Below are 23,894 nucleotides of genomic sequence, written 5' to 3'. Positions count from 1 at the left end.
ATGAAGTGGAATATTGCACAGATAGTCTGGGAGAAGTATTGCACGGTAAAAAACAGTAACGAAGACTAGAGCACTGGTTTAAAAAAAAAAGGAAAAACAAACAATTACACTTTTACTGCAGTTAACATGTAGTGCCTCTGTAATGGTAATGGTAATTTAAGAGGGAATCGTAATTTTAAACAGCTTACCATCAATTCAACTCTAAAAAGTATGTGCATATCTGTTTGTGGTGTAAAATTGTGGAACAAACTTGATGAGGACATGAAAATGTGCATTAACTCAAAACAATTTCAAAATAAGTTTAAACAGACACTCTTGGCCAGCTACAAAGGACTGGACAGCTAATTTTATTTTATTTTTTTAGACAGGATTTTATTTAGTTATCATGTTTGTAATGTGGGTTTTATTTATATTCATTCATATTAAAGTTAAATGTTCTATTTTTTTAGATTGCATTGATTCATAGATTATGAATTTTCTTATGGAATTTAAATTTGTTGGGTGTCTGTATCTGTGTGTGTGTGCGTGTATGTATGAATGTGTGAATATATGTGTGTGTAAAAGGATGTGTATATGTATAGGTGTATGTGTGTGTGTGTGTATGTATAGATATGTATATATGTGTGTGTGTGTGTGTGTGTATGTATATATATATATATATATATATATATATATATATATATATATATATATATATATATATATATATATATATATATATATATATATATGTGTGTGTTTATGTTTATATATTATGTTTATGTAATTGTATTTTATATATAATTGTATTGTATGCTGTGTGGCGATGTAAGGGGGGGCTGAACTTGATAAGCTTTGCTTCCTTCAGCTCCTTCTCAAACTTGCACTGCATCGTAATGTGCTCTTTTTTTTATATTATATATACCTGCATGTTTGAGACAAATAAAAATCAAATCAAATCAAAATGGTTTTTCAATGATCATCCACTGAAAAACAAACTACCTTGACGTTTTACAGCGTCAGTACCTGTAATGTCCACTTGGTGGCGCCACGCGTCAGCACGGCCGTGTCAGCGAGTGTTCTCCGCGGAGGAAGAAGAAGCGGCGCACACAATGCGCTGCTGGGCTGACGAGGGTTGTTCTCCCTCATCTCACCATCATCTCTCTGTCCGCTGGAACCTTGCGAGGGGCAGCAGTGGAGCCTCCCCGCGTCCCTCTGCTGCTCGTCCCGTCCAGTGACACACAGACGTTGCTAATAGGACACGGCGGGTAATAATAGCGGAGCTTGTTCCGCTGCGCGCAGGACCTGCCAGCCCGGCGGAGGCAGCGGAGCCTCGGCGACACCCTGGAAATCCACACCGAGGCTTCAACATCCGGGCCTCCGATTACTATTTTTTTGTCTGTGATTGTGGACGGACGAACTGAGAGTCGAGTTTGAAGACGCGAAATACAATAATAATTAAGTGGCGATGGGCGTGTGTGAATATCTCCCGTATTCCGGCTGTTGTGGACGGTCGGGTCCCGTGTAGCTGCCAGCGCCGCTAGCCGCTAGCTAGTCTTTCTCTGCTGCTGCAGCCATCACTGTGGCAGGACGGAGATCCAGGATCCTGCCCGGGCAGCGTTAGCTGGCCTCCCTCTCCACTGCCCAACCTGACCGTTTTTGTGGGTTAATTGTAATAATATAGTTGTATTCTTCGGTTTGTTGTCCGAATATACCGTAATATGTTGCTGTAGCCCTCGACGTGCTAACAGGCGGTAGTCAACACTGACATCTACGTCAACGTAGCTGTATTTCACAACGTAAAAGTCGTCCAGACAGCCCTGTGTGATACCTGACCTGGCTGTCCACGGTGACCCGTCCCACTCCGGCCACACAGCCGGACACACGGACCTGCAGCCCCGCGGAGCTGCTGGGGAGCCCGGCCTGCAGCAGCTAGCCCAGGAGGAGCAGGAATAAAGGGACAGAACAGAACAGAACCGTGTCCTGGACGGCTTTTTCAGGGTGTAATCCACTCATAACCTCCTCTTTTGTGTTTCCACGCGTGTAACTTGTGGGTTTTAGTCGGGGCGCTAACAGCCATGTCCTGACGGCTGGGTTTGTTGTGTAACATTTCCGTGTGGATACAGAGTTCAGGTGAAGTGACATGAAACTCAAATTCCGCCGAAAGAAAGGCTGTGCTGCCCGCAGCCTGAGGTCTGAGGACGGTGAATAAGGACTGGTCCCACTAACGCCATTTTAACAGGCGCTCCCTCCCCTGCTGGAGGACTCCTCTCCTCCTCTTTCTTTTTCTTTCTGTGGTTCGGTGCCTTCCGCCGGACCGGGACTTGATTAAAGTGCCTTAAGTTCCGCTGAGGTTACAACAGGAGGTGTTTTGAAGATGGAGGGTCCGAGCCGGAGCGCCGGGAGCAGACACTGCCGCCGGTCCCGCTCCCAGCGAGACCGCGACCGGCGCCGGAGGGTGGACTTGGCCGACGGCCGAGCCGCGTCCCTGTCCTCGGCCTCCGACCCGGAGGGCTCCGGCAAGCTGCTCGGTCCCGGGGGGAAAAGAGAGGGCCGGCCCGGATCTGGGAGACACAGGCCTCCACGGCGGAGGAAGAGAGAGTCCGTTTCCTGCGAGGAAGACATCATCGATGGCTTCGCCATCGCCAGCTTTATCAGCTTGGAGGCACTGGAGGTAAATGTGCACATCTGTTTTTGTTTTTGTAAACACACGTCGTCAGCTGTCATTCATCAAACCGCATCCTGTATCATTGTGAAGACACTGACGTGTCAATCAGTAATGTGGCATGGCAGGCAGTGGGCACACTCATCTCCTCTAATTTATCCAGTGATTATGGTGTGGAGAGCAGCAACTGTTTTGATCCTAACTTTCTTGACCCCCTCTCCATCACGTCAAATCATGCCTTCTTTCCCACAGCCAAAGGTGTGAAAGGCTGCAGTTTGAACTCGTTAACTCTGACACCATTCCTCCTCTGGAGAAAACAATCCACTCGGGCCAACCCCAAACCCCAAGGCATCCATATAAGTACTGGAGAGGCCTCAATTATTCATGCTCTAGTTCTTGGAGGTGTTGATGAGCAGCCTAATGGCTTTGTTGTAAACGGAGGAAGAGTAAAAAAAACTACAGTTAGTGTGTATTAGCCTTTAGCTATTGTATTATCTTGTACTTGGATTAGAGTTATGTAGCCATTGTTTTTTATTAATAACTCATAGTGGTTGTCTATCTGTAATGGCACATAAGAAAATCAAAAACCCTTTGAGTTTCCTCTGTAGTCACCTATAGTGTATGTAATGACTTAAATGTGATTGGTGTGTGCTGCAACTTGCACTTTGAGGAAATATTAGTTGATCTGATGTCATTTGTTTGTGACCCTAAGGTCACTCTGAAAATTCCAATAATTTGTCTGTTTTATGTGGTAAAGCTGCCTATTCACACAAACACACATTTAGACTGACCCACTGTTCTCAGAGACGGCTAGATTTTCCAGTCAAATGAACCAGTGAATTTCATGATTGCTGATTGGTTACTCTGTAAGCCTGCTAATCTTTGAGGAAAAATGTACCAGTGTGTACTTTTTGTATTATGTCAGTTTTTTTTCTATAAATGTGGTATCTGAATTTGATAACAATTAATCAGTTTTATCTGAAATATAGACAGTCCATCTGTTGCATTGACAAGTTATTGTGACCTGTATTTTGTTGAGGAAAATGACATCCGCCGACCAATTTCATGTTCCTGACAAATAGTGACGTATATGTATGTGTATATTTGTGTGTACACAACACCCAGTTGGATTTTAAGACTTACTTTTGTTAGAATCTACAGACGTTTAAGTCTCTCTCAACCCCTCATCACATACAGTTTATATCTATTAGCACATAAGTTAAAAGAAACATGACATCTGTTATTGTTTAGTTATAGTTTTATTTGGATACCCATTAGCTACAGCAAAACTGCAGCTATTCTTCCTGGGGTCCGACACATAATACAGAGTACAATACAACAAAAATTAAAAGCAAACCTATAGAGGTAGCATATAAAAAAAGAAAGGAAAAACAGAAAAAATATCTGTTAATTCCTTTTTGTGTTGTTAACCCAAGAAAATGCGACTGAACATTGTTACACACACACACACACACACACACACACACACACACGTATGATGTGTAGACTTTAAAACTCTGATGCCTTCCTGTTCTTTTTAGATGGACTGTTCTCTGAAGCCCAGTCAGCGCACTGATATCCTGGTAAGGAATAAGGGGAAGAGAGGACCGGAGGAGAATGGTGGAGGACCGCTGTCGGAGCCAGAGGAAGGAGCCCCACACAGCTACCCCAACAGCTGCCTGAACAAGAATAAAAATAAGAGAAGAAAGATAGAGGTGAACTAAGAAGTTCTGACTCCACTGGGCTCTGCTGTTTGGTTGACTGTTGTCCCTTATCTTACTGATGTTGAGATAAATCTTAATCAAACAACTATGTTTGCAGTTATGTATTGCTCATGAGCTGTACATCCTGCTCTTCAGAGTGAGCGAGTAAAACTGGTTCACTTTCATGTTCTTGCACAAAAACTTCGACCAGATATACTTGGGTGTTTTACAAATAAAACTATATAGGGTGATAAATAGTGCCGCTACTAACGACTCATTTTCTAACGACTAATCTTTCGATTAGTTGACAAATGTAAATGACTAATTTCCCGCAAAAAGCATATCAAATGATTGCCATTTCATTTGTGTTCATTTTAATGAAACACAAATAATCGACAAATTTTCATCGTCGATTATGTTGACTAATTGTGTCAGCTCTAGTGATAAACATTGTTTAGGTTAAATTGTCTAACTGTATTCCACTAAAGCTCATCTTCTGTGTTTCCTAGGGTCCCCACCTGGAAACTGGCTACATTGTAAGTTTAGTTTCTTATAATTATGGTGAACTTCATGAATCTTTAGATGCTTATCCCAATGGTTTTTTTTTTCTTCCCTTTTCTTATTTTAGTGTGACACTGAGAGTGATGCAGGAGATAAGGTTTGTACAATTTGCTTGCAATATTATTAATTAGGGCTGGAGCTGAATACTTGTAGCAGCCAGTTCCAGCAGTGTGGCTCAGTGCCAGTTGCTGGTTATCAAAGTCACCTGCTGTGGGCCGCTCAGTGGCGCAGTGGGTTAAGCAAGCAGCTTATACGAGGCAGGAGGCTACAGTCCTCCTGCAGTGGTCGCAGGTTCGATTCCCATCCCCATTCTCTCTCTACCCCCTTCCTGTCTGCAACTTGAATAAAGAGCCACTAGAGCCCAAAAAAATCTTTTAAAAAAAAGTCACCTGCTGTAATACGTCAGTTCACTGAGGCACGACTGGTGTGCAACACTTAAAATTATGTGACCATTTGGCAAAAATACGCCAACTCTTTTTCTGATGGAGACTCACTTTCTCTTAACGGTGCGTGACTGAGTAGGCACCTTTGGGCCGTGTGGACCTCCTTCGTTAGGTTTCGCGTGTGTGGGCCACACTTCTTCACTGTTGTGCACTCCTTCATCTTGTCATACAACATCGATTTTGTGCCCCATCCACCTTCAACAGAAAACAAACTTTGAATGTCTCGTAATCATCTCCTGATCTATCCGAGCCCATGAAATGGTGTTTGGGACAGCCCTATTAGACATTTGAGAGTATCTATAAACATATAGACTAAAACAGATCTTTTTTATCTCTTTCTCAACACTTTAGCCTTTCAAAATGTCACTTTAATATTGATGATATCACAATGGGTGGACTTTTTGGAAAGGGAACATGTCTAATAAATCCTTTGTTTTCTGTTCCTGTGCAGGCCTCAGACAACGACATGGATCCAGTGTTCACTGTCAGCACTAGAAAAGGTTTGACACATTTACTGGCTTTTCTGCTCCTGCACATTGTTTCAGGATATCTTGATGTGACTGTAAGCTGGGTCTCATCAGGTTATATTTAGTAAATGGGCGGGATAACGTTTGGTCTTCTATCATGAAATTTTGATTCAGAGGGACATTGTGGAACTCATCAGAATAGGAGGTTTTGTCAGCTTCTGAAATGTGGGAATACATTGAATATATGTACTGACGTAAAATGATGCAATGAAAGGCTCACTGTTTTTTATTACAATCAAATTGGATTGTAGAGACTTGATGCCGCTTCTGCAGGCTGATCTTTAAGTTGTAGATATTTACATAAATCCATCAATGTTACAATCTACGGACGACTCTGACATCTGCAACATTTATTCATGCACATTAGTGGGGGAAATAAGATTGTGTTTTTTATTTGAAAAAGTTAAAAACCTTAATGGTATTCATGTCTGTTGATGATGAACCTTTTTCTTTTGTAATAGACACTTTGAGGTACTGAAATACATTAACTTAATGGGAAACTGCTGAATATCGGGGAAAGAAAAACTCCCTTAAAAATGTCCTCAATTTGACATAAAGGTTTTTAAACATACCTCAGGTGGTGTTTTGCTTCATCTAAGTGAAGAGCTCACCAAAAAGACTAGTTGACTTAGCCAACATGTTTTGAAGATCCAAGTTATCTTGCACTGAATTTTGGGGGCACCAATTTTATTATTTCAGAAATACACTGAGACTCTGTCTTTGGCTTTGCTTGATCAGTGAGGGGCTGTCAAGTACAGTGACGTTTGTTCATAAGGGTTTCACATTTTTCATAATCACCTTTAGCTGGGGATAAAAAAAGCCGTTGTTTAAAGGTTTGAAGATCAATAAATGGAGCTGGCATCTCTACCTGAACTCTAACCTAACTAGCACTCATGTGTAGCGAGTGACTAGTTTTTTGCTCTTCTTACCCGGGGGTCATTTTCTGTGTCTCTGGAAAGCGCCTAGAAAAAAAACTTGTCTTATAATAATATATATTTATATAAATACATTTGAATTGAATTCTGCATTTGACAATCTGAACAGATGCAAATTTTGAGCAACTTGTAGCTCTTTGCTACGATGGAAAACGGTCACCACAGGCCCACCCAGTCGTTGCTACAGGGACATACATACAACAAGGAGAGTTGCATGTATTAAACCCTTTTTGTGCACTCAAAGATTTCCTACAGTTCCCTGAAATGAACCATTTAAACACTACACGTTTTTGTTTTTTTATAACTGAGCCAGGAGGAAGAATTTTTATTATTTTTTTAAATGCAAAGACTGAATCTTTTCCACCTGTTCCGTTTTTTACGCAGCTTCTGGGAATTTTAAATGATTATTCATCAATATTGTCAGGAGTTATTGTTGTATAGCGTCTGTAATAAATGCACTGGACATACAGAAACTTTTTTTTAGCAGGTATTTAATGTAGATCTGTCACTTCTGAGTATAGTGTGGGTGTAAAAAAGTAAAGAAAGACATGGATTTGTGCTGATGGATGCATCTTTTTTCAGTTGTGGATCCTGCTCCTTCAAACATGGGTACGTCCATGGCCAAAAGCTGCACCCCTCTACCTTCTCGTTGTGGTGGGGTCTCAAGGTTACTGGTGACCCCGAGAGTATCTGGCCTCGAGCGAAGTCAGGAAAAAAGCCTGGAGCCGCACTTCCCAGAGCCAGTTTCTTCTTCTACCTCTGCTGCCTCCTTCTCTTGCCTGCCTTCCCACGCTCAAGTCGCAGCCCCAGGCATGCTCACCCGGCCCAGTCCCATCAATAGCAACAGCAGGGCGCACAACGGCAGCCCACCGCTCTCCAAACCCAAGCCCTTCCACACGTTGCCTGGACGATCTCACTCCATCTACAACAACAGGTCTGTTTATTGCAAGTACGTCGTCATGACTCGCACTGGGTTGATTATTTTCAGTGTATTGTTCTCCTTTCTGTAAATGGCAAAGATTCAAGTTTTATCCCGTCGCTAATGATTACATTTCTTCACAGAAGCAGTACCCCAGTCAAGCCTCCATCGACTTCATCTGTTGCGTCTTCCGCTTCCTCTATGCGTCCTCCAACTCCTTCCACGAGTGTGTCTCTGCCCTTCAGTCGGGGCTCAGGGTCCTCAGGGCCTCTCCGACCCCCATCCCGAGCCAGCACCGGGGCCGTGTTCACATCCTCACCTGGCCTGCCGCCTCCTCCACCTCTGCTGCAAGGTTCTGCCTACCCAACAGCAGCCGGTACAGTGAACAGAAATGCTACTTTTCACTGCTGTTTCAGTTTGTTGCTCTGCTTAATTTCTAAATGAGGAACAGAGTTACTGATGTATTTCAAAAATAAACCAAACCTAGACTTCCTCTGTTTATCTGGCTTTGGCTAGGGTGTTGAGGAAGCTGTCTCTTCATGAAGTGAGATTAAAAGGATGCACATTTTGCATTCCTCGTATAAAGCATTAGCTCAATGTGTAACTTTCATTTAGAGTTGGTATATGTGTAGTATTATGAGGGAAAAGGGGACAAATTCAATGCTAACTGAAGTTTTAGCCTTTTGAATGTCGTTGGATTTTTTTTGTGTGTAATTTTTGGAACAAATTTTTAGATTTGAGGTAAATATTTGTTCAATTTCAATTTATTTTGTATAAACAAAATGTATTTTGTGTAACTTTTAATTTGTTTCCCGAAACTGTCCACTGTTGACCGGTTGCCTGAAGGTCTATGTTCCCACTTCTTGATTCCACCAGAGCGTGAAGGCAGACGTAGTGTCCCAGGAGCTGAAAATAATGCAACGGCAGCAGGCCGCTCAACTCCCGGAGGTCCAGCTGCATCAAGCTCTGCATCTGGCTCATCAGGCCGGACATCTCAGAACTCTACGGGCATCCCACCGCTGGCCTTCCAGTTCCATCAGCACAACCACCAGCACCAACACACGCACACACACCAACACTTCACGCCTTTCCTGCACCCCACAGCCACTGCACCGCCTCTGGTGAGACGCTCCGCTGCTATGCTAAATATCTGTGTTGTACTTGACATACCAGTGTAGCTGAACTGTTGGTCATATTTAGTTTGAGATGTTTTAAACCATTCAGTGCTTTTCCTCTTTTAGTTTGATAAATATCCTGGCAAAATCGACGGGCTTTACAGACACCCGGTAAGTATCCCGGTGTAAGATTATTTATCACATTTCTGATTACTTAATAATTCTGCCATCAAGTGATAAAACAACAAGCTTTAAATATGTACTTTAGAGCTGTACAATAGATTCATTTAAAGTGTACAAGGTGAATGTATTTGAAGGAACTCCGTCTTTTTAGTCATTACTCAATTTTTTGTCTTTGTGCATCAGTTCTTCCCACAATATCCACCACCCTCAGTGTCGAATATTCAGCCTGTGATTCCTCCCACCGGGCCTTTTGGCTCCTTGCAAGGTGCATTTCAGCCAAAGGTAATGAAGAACTCTCTTTGTCTCTTTTATAAGATGGTCAGAGAGATGTCACATCAGTGAGACTTGAAGTAGTGACTAATTATCTACTCTGCCACGATGGAATGGTAAAGCATGACTGGGAGCAATTAAGACTGCAGACAGTGTTGCGTGCATTTAACATACTTAACCAAGGACTACTGACCCTCTAGAAGTAGTAAATTGTTAAAGCAACAATGGCACTGAAACGGTAGAGGCTGATATTCATGTGTTGGCGTGTATATCAGTGAGTTGTTGCTCATGTGTTGTGCTGTATGTGACAGCCTCTCGTCCCTCAGGGTACGGGTCCTGATATCACAGCGCGGCTTGGGGTTGTGCCTCACCACCTGCAGCCCAAAGACCCCAGGGTAAGTACAATGTGCCAACGTCATATGTTTATAATTATAGTTGTCGTTATTGAGCTTCTCTTTGAATGCATAATATACATTGTCAGTTTAGGGTAGGATGTGCTGCAACATGGGCCTAGTCAGTGCAGTAAAGAGTGCAAAACCATACTTTCTGAAAGAGTGAGATATGTTGATTAAAAGTGGTTTCACACTTCTGTTTTCTTGTAGCTTACTGATCCATTTGGGACATCGTTGAAAATCAGTAATGTAAGCAAAAACAGATGTTTTTGAATCCCTTGGCTCCTTTTCAGCCATCAGTCTTTTACTTTCTCAATGCCTCATCCTCACTCTTTTCACTAATTTTTCTTGTAATCTTAACTGCTACTGGTCTACTCTCTGCCCTTGCACACCCAGTTGGAGATTTTACAACTAGAAATAACAGTATGCAACGTGTTTGGTTCTTTTCTCAAGTACTTTTCACTTTTTCTTTCTGTGAGCTGTGTGCATGCAAACCTAATATTTCCAGCTGCAAAACCCCAACCTTGTCTAAGGGTTAGGCAAGTTATTTTTGAACCACAGGAAGAGTCTCTGACTGTGCAAAGGCTTTAAAGTTATATGCGCACTATTTATAGAACAAGGTAAACCCGTCTAACCTTTGTGCTGTGCAGAAACCGGGGAAATGGTGTGCTATGCACGTATATGTGGCCTGGATGATTCTAAGCCATCAGAAAAAAGTAAAGGTGAGTGTTTCTTACAAACAGCCTGGTTATTCATTTATTCATGCTGTACTGAGAGAATGAAGTGTTGACACCGATGGTCAGGGATATCTGATGGGAAGAGTTGTGACCACTGTGTGCATCCATTGTACCTACGTTGCAGCTGATGCAGGCTGATCCTCACAAACTGGACTTCCGTAATGAGCTGCTGGCCAGGTTCCCTGGAGCCGGGGGACTAGGACAACTCGGGCCAATGGGAGGAGCCATGCCTCCAACCCACGACCTGACCAGACCTCCCAGTCTGTTCTCAGCCACAGGTGCACGCTCCAGCATTTATATTCTCCTTTAAAACAAAACACCCAATTAGTCGGTTCTTCATTTATTTATTTAGCAAATGTTAATTCACTTCACGCCAGTTGGGGTATATATATACGCTGACAGCACTGTACACTTTACTTGTGTACTGTTTTATTTAATCTCATCATACATGTTTTTTTTAATTATTTTTATTAAAAACAAAGTCTTTTTTTTTTTGTCTCATTTGGCTTTTTCTTTTTTGTAGGCCTTTGACAGCCCTCGTAGCAGGGTTCCTGTATGGTATTGGCTTGAAGCGCATGATTTGATCTTACATTTTTTTTTTTTTAACTTAATTTGTCTTAGGTGGAGTCAATCCATCGTCAGCACCTTTCATCTCTACATCAGCACCACACTCATCTTTCCTCCCACCAACTGCACACTTGGGTAAGAGATTAGACTCAATATTTATTAATTTTAAATTTATACTTAATGCTAGAGCTTTGAGTGTTAATTTTAACTTAATTGAATATCTGCTAAGATACTGTAAAGCTGTTAGCACTGTGTTAAACATTATTCTTCACATAATGTGTCTGATGTTTGTGTCCTAGATCCATATGGCCGATCCCCGCCTTTTACTCCACTAGGAGCCCTGGGTTCTGGTGCCTTTGGAGGACTTGGCAGCCCCACACTGGGTCAGTCTTTCAGTGCCGTTACTTGTGAAACGTAAAGCTTAGGGGATGATTTCAGATGGTTATTTTTGTTTTGTCCCCAAATCATTTTAAACAGCACCCATACGTATATATGTATGGGTGCTGTTTAAAATCAACACAGACGGTTGTTCAGGTGGTAGTGTGCAGACACAAAACTGTTTTAGTTTGTAGCTGCACTGCAGCAAGAGAGAGAAACTATGACCATTCAGACAGAGCTTTATATACTATCAAATAAATAGCTAGCCAGTGTTCAAACGCATTTGTGCTAAACAAGATATTTAAGAACATCTTGCAGCCCCTCGTGAGTCAGGAGTGGGATGGCAGTGGGTGAGGAAGCTGGTTATATTTTGATATGTGGATTTTAGTATCAGTCGGGGCTTGCTGACTTGCTCCTGATCCAAACTAACAATCCTGCAGTTCTGTGAACATTTTGGATATGGATTTAGGGCTGAAGAGAGACGACAGGAGCGTCATCCATCGGCTACAGAATGAAGAAGAGTCTAGATGTTCTTCAATATCTTGTGTAGCGCAATTGAGTCTGAATATTGGCCAGTCCTAATTTAATGTTATTTAGGTTTCTGATTAGCGTATTTTCTGCCCCCCTGCTGTGTTTCACACTGTCACAGAAATGGGTTTTGTGTCTAAAAGAGACCACTTTGGTGCCTTAGTTAGTGGTTTCTGTCCTCTCTCTGAAAAGGCCACGGCTTAACCAGGGATCAGAAAGCTAATTTGACAAATTTGAAACTCGTAAGTTAAATTTCTGAACAAACACTTCAGTCAAGTGTAGAAATAATTTTCTGTCACTGCTCAACTATGAACTGAAGGATGTCAAGTAAAGGGCTGCATTGGGATTGGGTCCCGCCGGGACCCAACGCAAATCTGGCGGAAGCGAGCAGTTTGAACTTTGCTGCTAAACTTTGCGGCTAAAAAAACAATGCGGGATCGGGATGTAGTCTAGCGACAAGATGGAAATCAGTGACATGGAAAAGAACCTCAAACAAGGTCTTTACAAAACAAAGACAAAGCAAGGCAAGTCAGATATTTGGAGAAACTGCATTTAGTGTCTGTGGAGCATCTTGGAAGAGAGACACGGGATTGGGAAGCAGTCGGTCAGCAACATTCTCTTCCTCCACAGCAATATAATGGCCAAGTGATTCATTTGTTAAATTAATTTGTTTCATTTGTTAAATTTGTTTATTTTATGTTATTTATTAGTGTTATTTAAGCCACTCACAGCCTACTCTCGTTGCTATAACCTCAATCACATAATTGATGCGTGCGCAAAAGGCGAAATAGTAGTGCTGGGCGGTATGACCAAAAATTTATATCACGGTATTTTTCAAAATTATATCGGTTTCACGGTATATCACGGTATTTTTTTTTTTCATGCACAACTGGGTGTTAACCACATTTTCTAATGATTTGGAAAGGAAATGCTGCAGTAAATTGACTTAGAATGGCCTATTTTACTGTAATGAGGACGAAATATTGTAGAAAAACATTAATGTCCACAGTAGTATAAATACAGGTTTGCATGGCCTCACAAATTGATGCCGTTTACAATGCGATTATTTTTTTCAAGGTCCTGTTCTCATGTATTTTTCAACTACACAAGCAATAAATCAGTCTGTTTCAAGTAGATTTTCACTTGAAATAAGTAGAAAAATCTGCCAGTGGAACAAGATTTTTTTGCTTGTAATAAGAAGCTAAATCTTGTCCCACTGGCAGATTTTCCTACTTATTTCAAGTGAAAATTTACTTGAAACAGGTGAAAATTGTCAAATAAGTTATTTTTCTGGTGATGACTCTAAATGTTGAAATAGCAGTAAAACCACATTCATTGATGAAATGACATAAGGGATGGAAATGGGGGATGGCAGTTTTACAGGGGGGATAATTTGGATCGTTTTTATTTCAGGGGGGGATGATTTGGACCGTTTTTATTTCAGGGGGGGATGATTTGGACCGTTTTTATTTCAGGGGGGGGGGGTGCCATCACATCACCCCTCATCCCCCCTCAACTCGAGTACTGCTGACACGTAACTCAGAACTTCTTCATAAATTACTCAAAAATCCCAGAGAGAAAAAAAAACACCAGCAAACTAACAAACAAACCAATAAAGCTCACAGAGTTAAGAAAACGAACCAGCAAATCAACAACTGGCAGCCCCGCTATTTTAACCTTTTCCTGACGGGCTGCAGGTGTGGTTTAAGCCTGATTTATGGTTCCGCGTTACACCAACGCAGTAACTACGCCGTGGGTTACGTCACCTACGGCGAAAGCCCCGCGTCGATTTAACGCGGAACCATAAATCAGGCTTCACAGCGCGACTGACTGTGCTCCCGGCTCGCGCTCCTCGCCGACTCCGCGCTCATATATTTAATAAATTTATAAAGCCCATATATTTATAAAGCCTCACTTGGCCAAGCCCTAACGCCCATGGTAGATTTAGGTTACACGCGGACGCGCGGCACTGTTGACTTTTCCCTGCCGGCTCTGCTCACTGCTCACTGGCTAAACAGTCCCCACACAAACAGGGTCCAGCGGCGCTACGTTCCGCCGCGCGGCGCTCCCAACGTTGTGTGCGCTACTCACCGGTATTACGGTATATGAAAAATTCATATCATAAGAAAAATAAACACCGGTATTCGGTATGAACCGGTATACCGCCCAGCACTACGAAATAGCTTTTGCGATGATGACAATGATGGACTTGCATCTAACATTCAGTCAGGTGCCTATGAACTGTCAATTATCCATCAAGCTCCACAATGATCATGTTAACATTAAATCAGATAGATTTGTATAGGACATTTCTCTTGCGGGACGGGAGAAGACACAACATCAATGCATCTCTATTATTGTACGGCATGAATTCTCAGAGTTTTGCGGATGCGGGAGTGGATATAAACATTGCGGGAGCGGGCGGGAGTGTAACACACACACGTTGCGGAAATGGTCAGAAATGGAGCGGGATGAAGAAAACAGTCCCGCGCAGGGCTCTAGTGTCAAGTGTCTGGATAAGTCCACAAAATGCTATAATGTTGTCACTGGCTGATTATCCAGCCTCCAGTGTATTTAACATTGAAGAATTACCCAATGTTTTCAGGAAATGTGCATGTTTTCCATTTCCGCTTAGGTAAACTGCATTGAGTTTCTAATTTGCTTGATTTTTTTTGTTTTTTTTTTGTTTTTGTTTTCACGCCTCCAAGTTGCTCACTTTCAAAATTTGAGGCCATTAAAAATGTTAAATGTGGTTTTAGTGGTAATTTTTTTTTTTGAGAAATGGCCATTACTTGAGGCTATGAGATGTCCTATTCTGATGGAAATTCTGTTTGTTTAAATGAGGTCTTCAGTATATCTAGGCGCATAATCAAAAATCCTCTTCTCAATCCTGAAGTCCTTACTTGGTGGGCTACGTCTGAAGCTGACGTTATGTTTAGTGGTCGTTCAACAAACATTTTGCGTGTTCAGCCGGGTAGTCTACTGGTTGGTTTACCTTCTTTTAAATGCTTAGACATATCTTCAGTGTCCAGGCAACCATCATCTTCATTGTTGTCATGGGCAAATGCAAGTTTTGTGACAGCTGGGTGGAAGACCTCGTGAAGGACTGGCTCAGGCCTCTAGTAAGTAATAACCGACAGGCTTATTGTTCGCTTTGTAAAAAGTGTCGAAACACTGCAGGTAAACACCGCTCATTGAACTCCGATGAAGGAATTGTGGAGCTATTTACAGAAATGTTTCCTGACTCTGACGTTGCGAAGTCATTCCCGTGTGGTAAGGACAAATCCAGGTACATCATCAGATTTGGATTAGTGTCAATCTTCAAAAAACAACTTGTTGATGGCATCAACAAGGCTGGACCATGCAGTTGCCCTTGCCATAAGATTCTTCTGCTCATGAGTTCATATTGGGCCTATAGCACAGGTTCATGTTCAAATTTGTCATGCATCAACAGTTCATGCAGTGGAGGCCAGCCAGTGCTGGGACTTTCTCTTAATTGCAGATTTTATGTAGTTTGTATTATTTTTATTCACTAAGTGAAATAAATGTGTGCAATATGGGATCAACATCAGTGAGTCTATATCTACTCTGTTGTGTATAATGTTATATATGTCAAAATCTGCTTTAGAAAGGTTGCTGATTAACACTTGCAACTCAGTGTCATGATGGTTTTTAAAAACTTCTGACGGTAGTGAAAAAAGGTATAAAAAAATAACTTAAGGATAGCTGTATAAACCCTGAAACTCTGTAAGTATGATGTACAGCCTATAGTGAAGGCAAAAATTAATTCACAAGTTCAGCAGAAGGTAAAAGAAGTGTCAATTGATCAAGTGAAATAGAAGAATGAACTCTTTTACGTGAAACTTAATTTCTGCTTCTCTGTAGAAGATATGCTGGTGCACGAGTGGCCAACGCTGTTGTGAGAAATTATACTTTTGTGATGATATATCTGTATAGCTCTGTTATTACATGACCAAAACACTGACTGCACAGTTTTTCTGTCCAGAATGGGACTTCCTTTAGTACTTTACACAAGAAGACTGGAGGTATTTACTAGGGGTGTAACAATATATCGTGCCACGAAATTTCACAATACAAAAACGTCATGATACGTGTCGTGGAGGTGACAAACTGTAGTGCGATATTGGGTTATTAATATTAATATATTGTGTTTACTAGTAACGCGCATCCTATTGGTGCTCAGAAGAAACTAGTACCGTTTTGCAGGGTTTTGAGCTCCGAACTTTTACTTATAAGGTGAGCATGAATCAATGTTTTTTATGATGTAAAGATTGTATCGTCCCCAAAGGTGGAGCGGGATGAAACGATAACGGGGTTCACCTTACGGCCTAAGGCTGGGAGCATGTGGCTGAAGCTCTTAGCTCTGTCATAAGCTAAATAACAGTCATGTTGCATTTTGAGTTTGGGACTTTTCATAGTTTATTTATTCACTTTTATTTATTTAATTTTAGTTGTTACATTTCTGGAAAAGTCAAATCATACATGAGAGAAACTATTCAGTTTGTGGCAAAATATTTTTACTTGTATGAAACTGAAGATGCATAATACCTGACATTTACTTTTAGTTCAGTTTGTGGACAATGGTTGGCCTGGCTTGCTCTTTAAAACTTAAACAGTTATAAAGCATTACAAACTGTAACAATAAGGCAAACCCACAGCATTGTCTTGTATTTTGTGTCTTTCAAATAAAAGACCATTTTTTCCAGTCATATGTTCCTCATTCAAGGTTGTTAAAAAAATACTGCTAAAATATCGTATCGTGACTTCAATATCGTGTATTGTACCGTATCATGAGATTAGTGTATCGTTACACCCCTAGTATTTACTGGGGTTGGCCATGTATGAGAATCTTATGGCATAATAACCCTCAGTTGCACTTCTATAATGTGTTGTTTATTAACTGGCAGTAATATAGAGATACGACATTTGCTGCGACTGCTCGACCACGGTTCACTCAAGGGTGTTTTACACTCCACAAGAGCAGAGAAGTTGTTCTTGCTCATGGTTTTGGTGTTGCAGTGTTTGCTCTCTGTTCTCCTCTGGTAGTCATGCTTCTACAACGCCTTGCATGTCAGATGGCCTTCTTCCTCAAAACTTTCTCCACCCGGGTCAGTTCAGTAACCAAAAAAATATCTCATATTGCCACCTTGTTTTCTTAGACGGATGGAAAACTGCAGGTAATTCTTCTCCCTCCGCCACCATGAAAGCAGAGAAATGGTGCCACCAGATGGGGAGGAGTTGTTGTGGTTGTTTTGCTCGGTGAACATCTTGCGGGGGTCCCTGCACTATCATACCTGGGATACATTTTACATTACTACAACAAAGAGCAGCGGCATCACAGTTTGACATAATGCAGCCATCAGCCACTGTGGCACACCGGACTGTGTGTGTCAACATTGATAAGCTCAGTGGTGCCAGGGAGAAATAAGTTGATGGTAAATGTGAACAGAATAAAAACAACCACAGCCGGCAGTCAATATACATGCTGCATGTGTGTACTGCATTAAGTAGAATAATAAAACGCAATCAATCCCTTGGAGCAGTTCTGTAATAGCAAGCCACTTTTTTGTTTCATTTAATGCCTACACACCCATCCAAGTGGAGAGTATGATTGAACACACGATTTGGTCTTGTAATGAGTGATGCTGATGAGCTTGTTGTGGCCTGTTGACTCGTCTCTCCTGGGTTACGCCGCCTGTCAAACAGGGTCAGCTTTCTGTGTGAGCTGCAGATGTATTTGTGACTGCAGACCGATGGAAGTCCAGTCATAAATCCGTCTGGAGCTACACGAGCCACTGTTGTTTCTAAAAATGTATTTATGTGTGTATTTGAAGATCAGTGTAGATGACCAAAACTAAGGTCAGAAAGGAGTACAACATGTACATTAAAAAGAATAAATACCCATTAAATTAATAAATCACCCATTAACAACAGTTTTTGATTTGCACATCATAAAATAACACTCCTTGTTTTTATAAATGCTGAGAAGTAAGTCTTTCTACCTGAATAGTAAACAGAATTGACAGGGATGTTCGTTGTGAGCACCACGGCAGGTTCCTGCAGCTGTAAGGCTGATTTAAATGTGTAAACGATGTGTGTTGAGTCAACTGTATAAGATTATGTTGTAAAGTCTAATGGGTCAGGTACCAAAATGTTCTGGGTGCAAACGGGCCCTCTTAAATTTCCATGTCAGAATGAATGTGGTGACATGTAAATGAACTGGCAACTGTCATCCTAGCAAACCTCTTTTCTCCAAGTGCTTTGTGTAATTGTACCGCTCTACGTTGTGAGGCAGACTACGGGTGCATTCAAACACGTAAACTGGCGTTTGACTTGGTCCTCAAAAGTGGACAGACCAAAAGAATGTTGAAGAAATGTGGAAAAAGCCACAATCTAATAGTTAATTCTGCGACTGAGCTCGTTGAGTGTATTTATATACTTTTCAAATATTTTAGGTATTTTAACACCTTGTTGCTCCAAGTTAGTAATCTGCTCATTCTGTTTACTTTCTTAATCCTCCGTAGTTGCAATGTGGTCTCGTCACGTGTCGTGACATTCTTTGCATTTTTGGCTCTGATCTAGTTGGAGGTGGATCAGATCTCCTTTCCGAGGGTCCACTTGTTTGTGTGCCAGTTCTGGTGGCAGCCTTGACACTTGTCGGAGTGAACCACATCAGCAAAGTCACCGCACTACAGTTCACTTTCATTCCACCCAGCGCATTGGTGTGAATGCACCCTGAAATTTAAACCAGTCCGTAACAGTTTCCACTTAGCGGTTTGGTCCGGCCCGGTACAGTAGGATACACTATTTTGTGTTTTTCCATTATAACAAGGCCCCATAAAACGGAACCAAACTGCACCTGTTCTGGCAAGCGCAGAACAAACACCAAGTTGCTGTCCAGTCGACGTTGGAAAGATAACAGGAAAAGAATGCCTGCAAACGTCAGTGAGGTCTGGTCAGTGCAGGGACGGCAAACTTTCCCAGCTGTTCCTGCTGCATGACTTCCATCGTTGTTGTTTGTAGCGCAGCGTTTGTCGTCACACTAGTCTGTTGCCAAGTGCATGCCCAGTGGCGGTCCGACTTGCAGTGGAAACCCTCACCTGAAAGGGCTGGACCATTCGAGCCATACAGGCCCGGCCCCAACGACTCAGTGAAAACAGGGCTTTTGTTTTCCCTACTTGGATCTCTTGTCTTAATTATCCCTGAGACGTGTTTGTTATCACTCGGTGCTTTTGTCCTTTCCTTCCTTTTTGCTTTTCTCTCTTGTCTCGTGATGCAGCTCAGCTGTCACTGAGACCTGCTCAGCTGTGAATGGCTGTGTTGGAGTTTGTTGATATACAAGTACATGGTTGTATGCGTTAATTTCAGTGGACACAAAGACTGGATGCAGTCCAAAAACATGTCCACTGTTGGAGCTGGATTAAACTTTCAGGTCATATCTGGAGTACAGCTGTGGTCTGTAGGGGAGTCTCTTTGTTTAGTTGTTACTGGGCGAGTTGATAAATCTGGCCAGTGCTTAACACCATTGTTGAAAGAGATTTGATTATTTAGCAAGAGAAAACTTCAGTTATTAATAATTGTCTCACAATTATTAATAAAGACATCCATACAGACAGGTGGAAGCAAACAGTGGGATGGGCAGACCAGCAATTCAATTTTCAATTCAATTTTATTTATATAGCGTCTATTACACCAGAAGTTGTCTCTAGGATCTTTCCAGAGACCAGAACATGACCCCCGAGCAATTATTATATAAACATAACATAAACAATGGCAGGTAAAAACTGCCCTATTGGGAGAAAAACCTTAAGCCAAACAGTGGAAAACTCCCCTTTAGGAGGGAAGAAACCTGTACCAGGACCTGGATCAGAGCGAATACAGAGAGAATGATTAACAGAGAAAGGAGAGATACAGACACAATGGCTAAAGTGGCGGGGGGGTATTTATAATTTAAAAAAAATGGAAGAGAAGAAGGGTGAGGGGCACCGCCCAGTGGATCATGTCAGTGTCCCCCTGAAAACTTGATTTATAAAGTTTTATATTTTATTTTATAATTACATTCCTCTGATTTTACAGACAATACATGTGATTTCAGTCAAAATTAGAGCTGATTCTTGTAGTCACACGTATTAGGATCATACTCCATGCTCACAGAGCCTGACGTGAGGCAGGTCTCTGCACACTAGTTCCTATCCAGGTTGGAGGTGAAACTGTTTTTTACTTTTATACATTAAACAATGGACTGCTTTTTTTTGTTGACTAAAATATGAATTTTGTTCTGCAGCTGGCTCTGTGTTTGGCCATAAAGATCCACCAGCTGGTGTGGTTGGAGGCTTGTCCTCTTCTAACCATCATGATGCATGGAACCGTCTCCACGGCGGCCCGTCTGGGTTTCCTCCGGGCCACAGCTGGGCTAAAGGAATGGACAAGAGGGACGAGAGGGATCGAGGGAAGGATGGAGAGAGAAGAGACATCCCTCACATCAAGGATGAAAAAGACAGGTATAGCATTCACGTGCGCTGGATTTAGGTGTTGCAGTAGTTGTAATTTAGAAATGGCAAATGACTTAACGTGCATGGGAGCATTTTTACAAGAAGATATTAAATAGATTTAATTGAACACAAAATTACAACTGCAAACCTTGTGTTTGTTGTAAAATTGAAGGGTGTTAATATATAACACAGTACAGACCAAAAGTTTGGACACATCTTCTCATTCAAATAAATGGGGACATTTGTCCAAACTTTTGGTTGGTACTGTATATTAATTGAGGTAAACGGACAGTGTTGACACTGATAGCTTATCATTTTGAACGACTCCCACTTGTAAAATTAAATTTTAGATTTATTTTGTTCGTAGTTTTAAACATTCTTTTGTACTTCTTTTTGCAGAGACAATATGCTGTATGGCCGACAACCTGTGAGGATGTCTCCAGTTGGCCCGTCCTTCAAGCCCCGGAGCAACACCCCTCTCTCCCACATAAATGGCCACAGTGTTGCTCTGGGCGGGGGCAGTGGGCTGATTGAGGACCTCACACGAGGCTCAAATAGAGACAGAGACCGCGAGCGAGACAGAGATGGGGACAAGAGGCCAGTGCCTACCTTGTCTTCGAGGGGTCCTCCCCTCGGTTCTTCATCTTTAGTAGCAGAGAGGGACAGGCCGCGGTCTTCATCATCTTCTGTGCTCACTACCCCGCCACCCTCCAACCGCTCAGCGCCGTCTCCTTTGGACCTTTACCCTCGCTCACAGGCTCAGATGGCACACAGCCTTCAAAATGAACTCTCACATGCCCAAAGAGACAATAATCACCCTGCTTCCTCTGCACCTTCTTCCTCTGTTGCGTCTCTGTCTCAGTCCAAGAAGTCTGATCGCACCACAACACCTGCTTCCAAACCTCCCCATCTTCTTCAGCCAGTTAAAGTGAAAGAGGAGCGGAAAGAGGAGCCCGAGCACATCCCCATCACCCTTCCTCCTCCAGCACCCAATCACAGCTTTGAGCGACCCAACAGCCATCCACACCACCCCAGTTCTGGTACCCCTTCTTCCTCTTTATCATTGACTCCCACTCCTGGTGTTCCCCTCCCACCAGCAGCCCCAAACCCTCCTCAACAACACATTGCAATGATTGAACGGTCACGGGCCATTGAAGCGTACCTGGGGAGTACAGGGGGGGCGGGGCTGGTGGTTGGCCATCCAGGAGAACGTTTTTCCCACGGCCCTCCTCAAGGACCGCCACAAGGTCCACATAGCTTCACCTGGGATCCCTGGAGGGAGCTGGCAGCTCAGCAGCAGCAGCAACATCGTAGGGAAGCTTTGGCACTTCGGTCAGATCCACACTTAGCCCTGCGATCGGATCCCCACCTGGCTCGGCTGCTCCAACATCAACGCATCCTTGAAGTGGAAAGGGCGGCGGCTGTAGCGGCAGCAGCTGCAGCAGCCACCCCTCAGCACCCTCAGACTTCTACATCTGGCCCCTCTTCATCTAATGTTCGTCCCGACTTTGGTCTCATGGCTCATCACTTTGACCGCCATCCTCAGCTTGGACCCCCGGGTGGTGGGCTGATGGATGAGGAGCAGCGAGCCCAGATCCTGAGGGAAGACTTTGAGCGGGCTCGTGACTTTGAACGGGCTCGTTGCTTTGGGATGTATCCACATCTCCCTCCTGGCTCTCATCTGTCAAGCCCCTCGCATGCTGCTACTGCTGCTCATCTGGAGCAGCTCCACCCTGGCCTTCTCCACCACCCTCTCTCTTCAGGAGCCACTGCCGCTTCTCAGCACCACGCAGGCCTCTACTCCCGTCTAGGTCATATCAATCCACAACACATGCCCAATGGCCTCCTTTCAAAGACCTCTGCAAGCCTGGTGGGAGCCCTTTCAGTGGGGGCACCGCCTCCACTCATTCCATCAATGACCAGCCGGTCATCCACCCCTCCTCGCGGCTCAAGACTTGGAGGGCCAGGTGAACTGACAATGTACAGCACCCACAAAGATGGAGAGTCCAGATAGTACAGGGACAACTCTGGAGGAGATTAAGGGAAATGTCAGGATCACTGTGCTGCTCTCAACCTGCCTCCTTTTCCTCTTGAAGACTACTACACCCTGCCTTCCCAGTTACACCACCAAACCAGCTCGTCCCCAACACAAATAAAAAGTAAAAACAAACAAAAAAAGAGTAACTGTGATGGGCTGGTGTTAGTAGGGAGAAATGCAAGACTTGGAATATACCCAATGGTTCTATGAGTGCAATTTAAAGGTACATACTGTAGTTTCTGTGCATTCTTGGTGTACTTTTTTGAATACAGTCTGTTGGTTATTAAAGCGTTCAGTTTTGGAAGTTGTAAGAATAGGCAGATGACTGCTTTTTCATTTATCAGGTGAATTATGATCCATGCTTTTGAGCAAGCCTTTTCCAGGTGGATTGCAAATGACTTCCAGAAGATGGCATGAAGGCTTGTCCAGGCTTCCCCCTGAACCTCGTTGACTTCTGGATATTTGAATGCCCAGTTCAACTGAACCCAGATATTGTGGATGAGGGTTTTTAAGAAATATGTTGGTAAAGTGGTGCTTTCTCTTCTGGGTTTGTCTGTCGTTGTGAAAAGACAGATTACTGATGCGATCATTCATTCAAGATCAGTAAGCACCGTACCTCAATTTCCTGCTTTACCCAAAAATATTACTACAAACCCTTACTGACTGAGATTCAGAATTGTTTTTTTGCTTGTTTTTGTTTTCAAAGGATGAATGGTAACATGAACTGTGCTATACTGTGCAAGTGATCACAGTATTATAGAGCTTCCTGTATCAGTTTCCCCCAGTCTCCTCTTGACTATATGAGCAGGACCAGAGTATAGTAGTCTAGAAAAATTGCCTTTGTAATTATTATTCTTAACGTTATCTTCTATAATAATGAATATATTCACTGTTATGTTATTTGTCATTGTTTTGGGTATCAACCAGCACTCTCCAGGTAGTAATGTCTCAATTCATGCAAAAGGTTTTACTTCACAGAAAACGTACTACGTGTGAACATTAAGCCGTATCCATGCAACCTCTTGCCTCTTGAGGAATATCTCCAACCATTACGCTCAGAGTGAGGTCTGCCTGTGTATTACTGGTTGTATGCTATCTGCTGGGACTGTGGGAGCCTTGTACATTGATCTGTTGAGTTGTTTCATCAACAAAAATAAGTTATATACATGGATAAGTGGGATGTCTGTTCAATTGTAAAAGGAAAAAAAAAATGTAACAAAAGGTAACTAGGCAGTGGGTATCCTGAGAGTGAAGAGACTGGGTTGATTATTTTAATATGACCATTTTATACCTTTCAAACCCTCCCCTAGAGACCACAAAGAGTAATTATTAAATGAACTGTTGTTTATGCTGTTGTCTGAGTCTTTTTTTATTCTGAACCTATGAACAATTAAGTATTGACTTTTTATTGAGTTCAATAAGAATACGTTTAAAGATTCAT

General features: G+C 42.5%; 1 protein-coding gene across 6 annotated transcripts; it reads left to right on the top strand.

Moving 5' to 3' along the window:
* Positions 1 to 1,079: 1,079 nt before the first annotated feature.
* fbrs (fibrosin) lies at positions 1,080 to 23,801 on the top strand. 6 transcript variants are annotated; one of them, XM_061709020.1, is made up of 18 exons: positions 1,080 to 2,653; positions 4,186 to 4,359; positions 4,857 to 4,883; positions 4,976 to 5,005; positions 5,803 to 5,851; positions 7,396 to 7,747; positions 7,879 to 8,108; positions 8,609 to 8,853; positions 8,974 to 9,018; positions 9,214 to 9,312; positions 9,612 to 9,695; positions 9,903 to 9,941; positions 10,343 to 10,414; positions 10,554 to 10,707; positions 11,051 to 11,131; positions 11,296 to 11,379; positions 20,208 to 20,424; positions 20,815 to 23,801. In XM_061709020.1, the coding sequence occupies exons 1-18, from the start codon at positions 2,357 to 2,359 to the stop codon at positions 22,427 to 22,429; spliced, it is 3,894 nt and encodes a 1,297-aa protein (XP_061565004.1). In that variant the 5' UTR covers positions 1,080 to 2,356; the 3' UTR covers positions 22,430 to 23,801. The 6 variants fall into 6 exon arrangements, with proteins under 6 accessions (XP_061565004.1, XP_061565002.1, XP_061565003.1 ...); XM_061709018.1 differs by having other exon boundaries at positions 7,876 to 8,108; XM_061709019.1 differs by having other exon boundaries at positions 7,396 to 7,762; positions 7,876 to 8,108; positions 9,627 to 9,695.
* Positions 23,802 to 23,894: the final 93 nt, after the last annotated feature.

Source organism: Cololabis saira, chromosome 19 (assembly GCF_033807715.1).
Source record: "Cololabis saira isolate AMF1-May2022 chromosome 19, fColSai1.1, whole genome shotgun sequence".
NCBI lineage: Eukaryota > Metazoa > Chordata > Actinopteri > Beloniformes > Belonidae > Cololabis > Cololabis saira.
The sequence above is the reverse complement of the archived record's forward strand: the minus strand, read 5'-3'. Positions and strand labels throughout refer to the sequence as shown.

Excerpts from the sequence above, each read along its gene's own strand:
- fbrs (XM_061709017.1), top strand. The coding sequence starts at position 2,357 with ATGGAGGGTCCGAGCCGGAGCGCCGGGAGCAGACACTGCCGCCGGTCC. Across the intron at positions 4,884-4,975 it reads ACCTGGAAACTGGCTACATT|TGTGACACTGAGAGTGATGC; the intron begins GTAAGTTTAGTT and ends TTCTTATTTTAG. Across the intron at positions 9,696-9,902 it reads TGCAGCCCAAAGACCCCAGG|CTTACTGATCCATTTGGGAC; the intron begins GTAAGTACAATG and ends GTTTTCTTGTAG.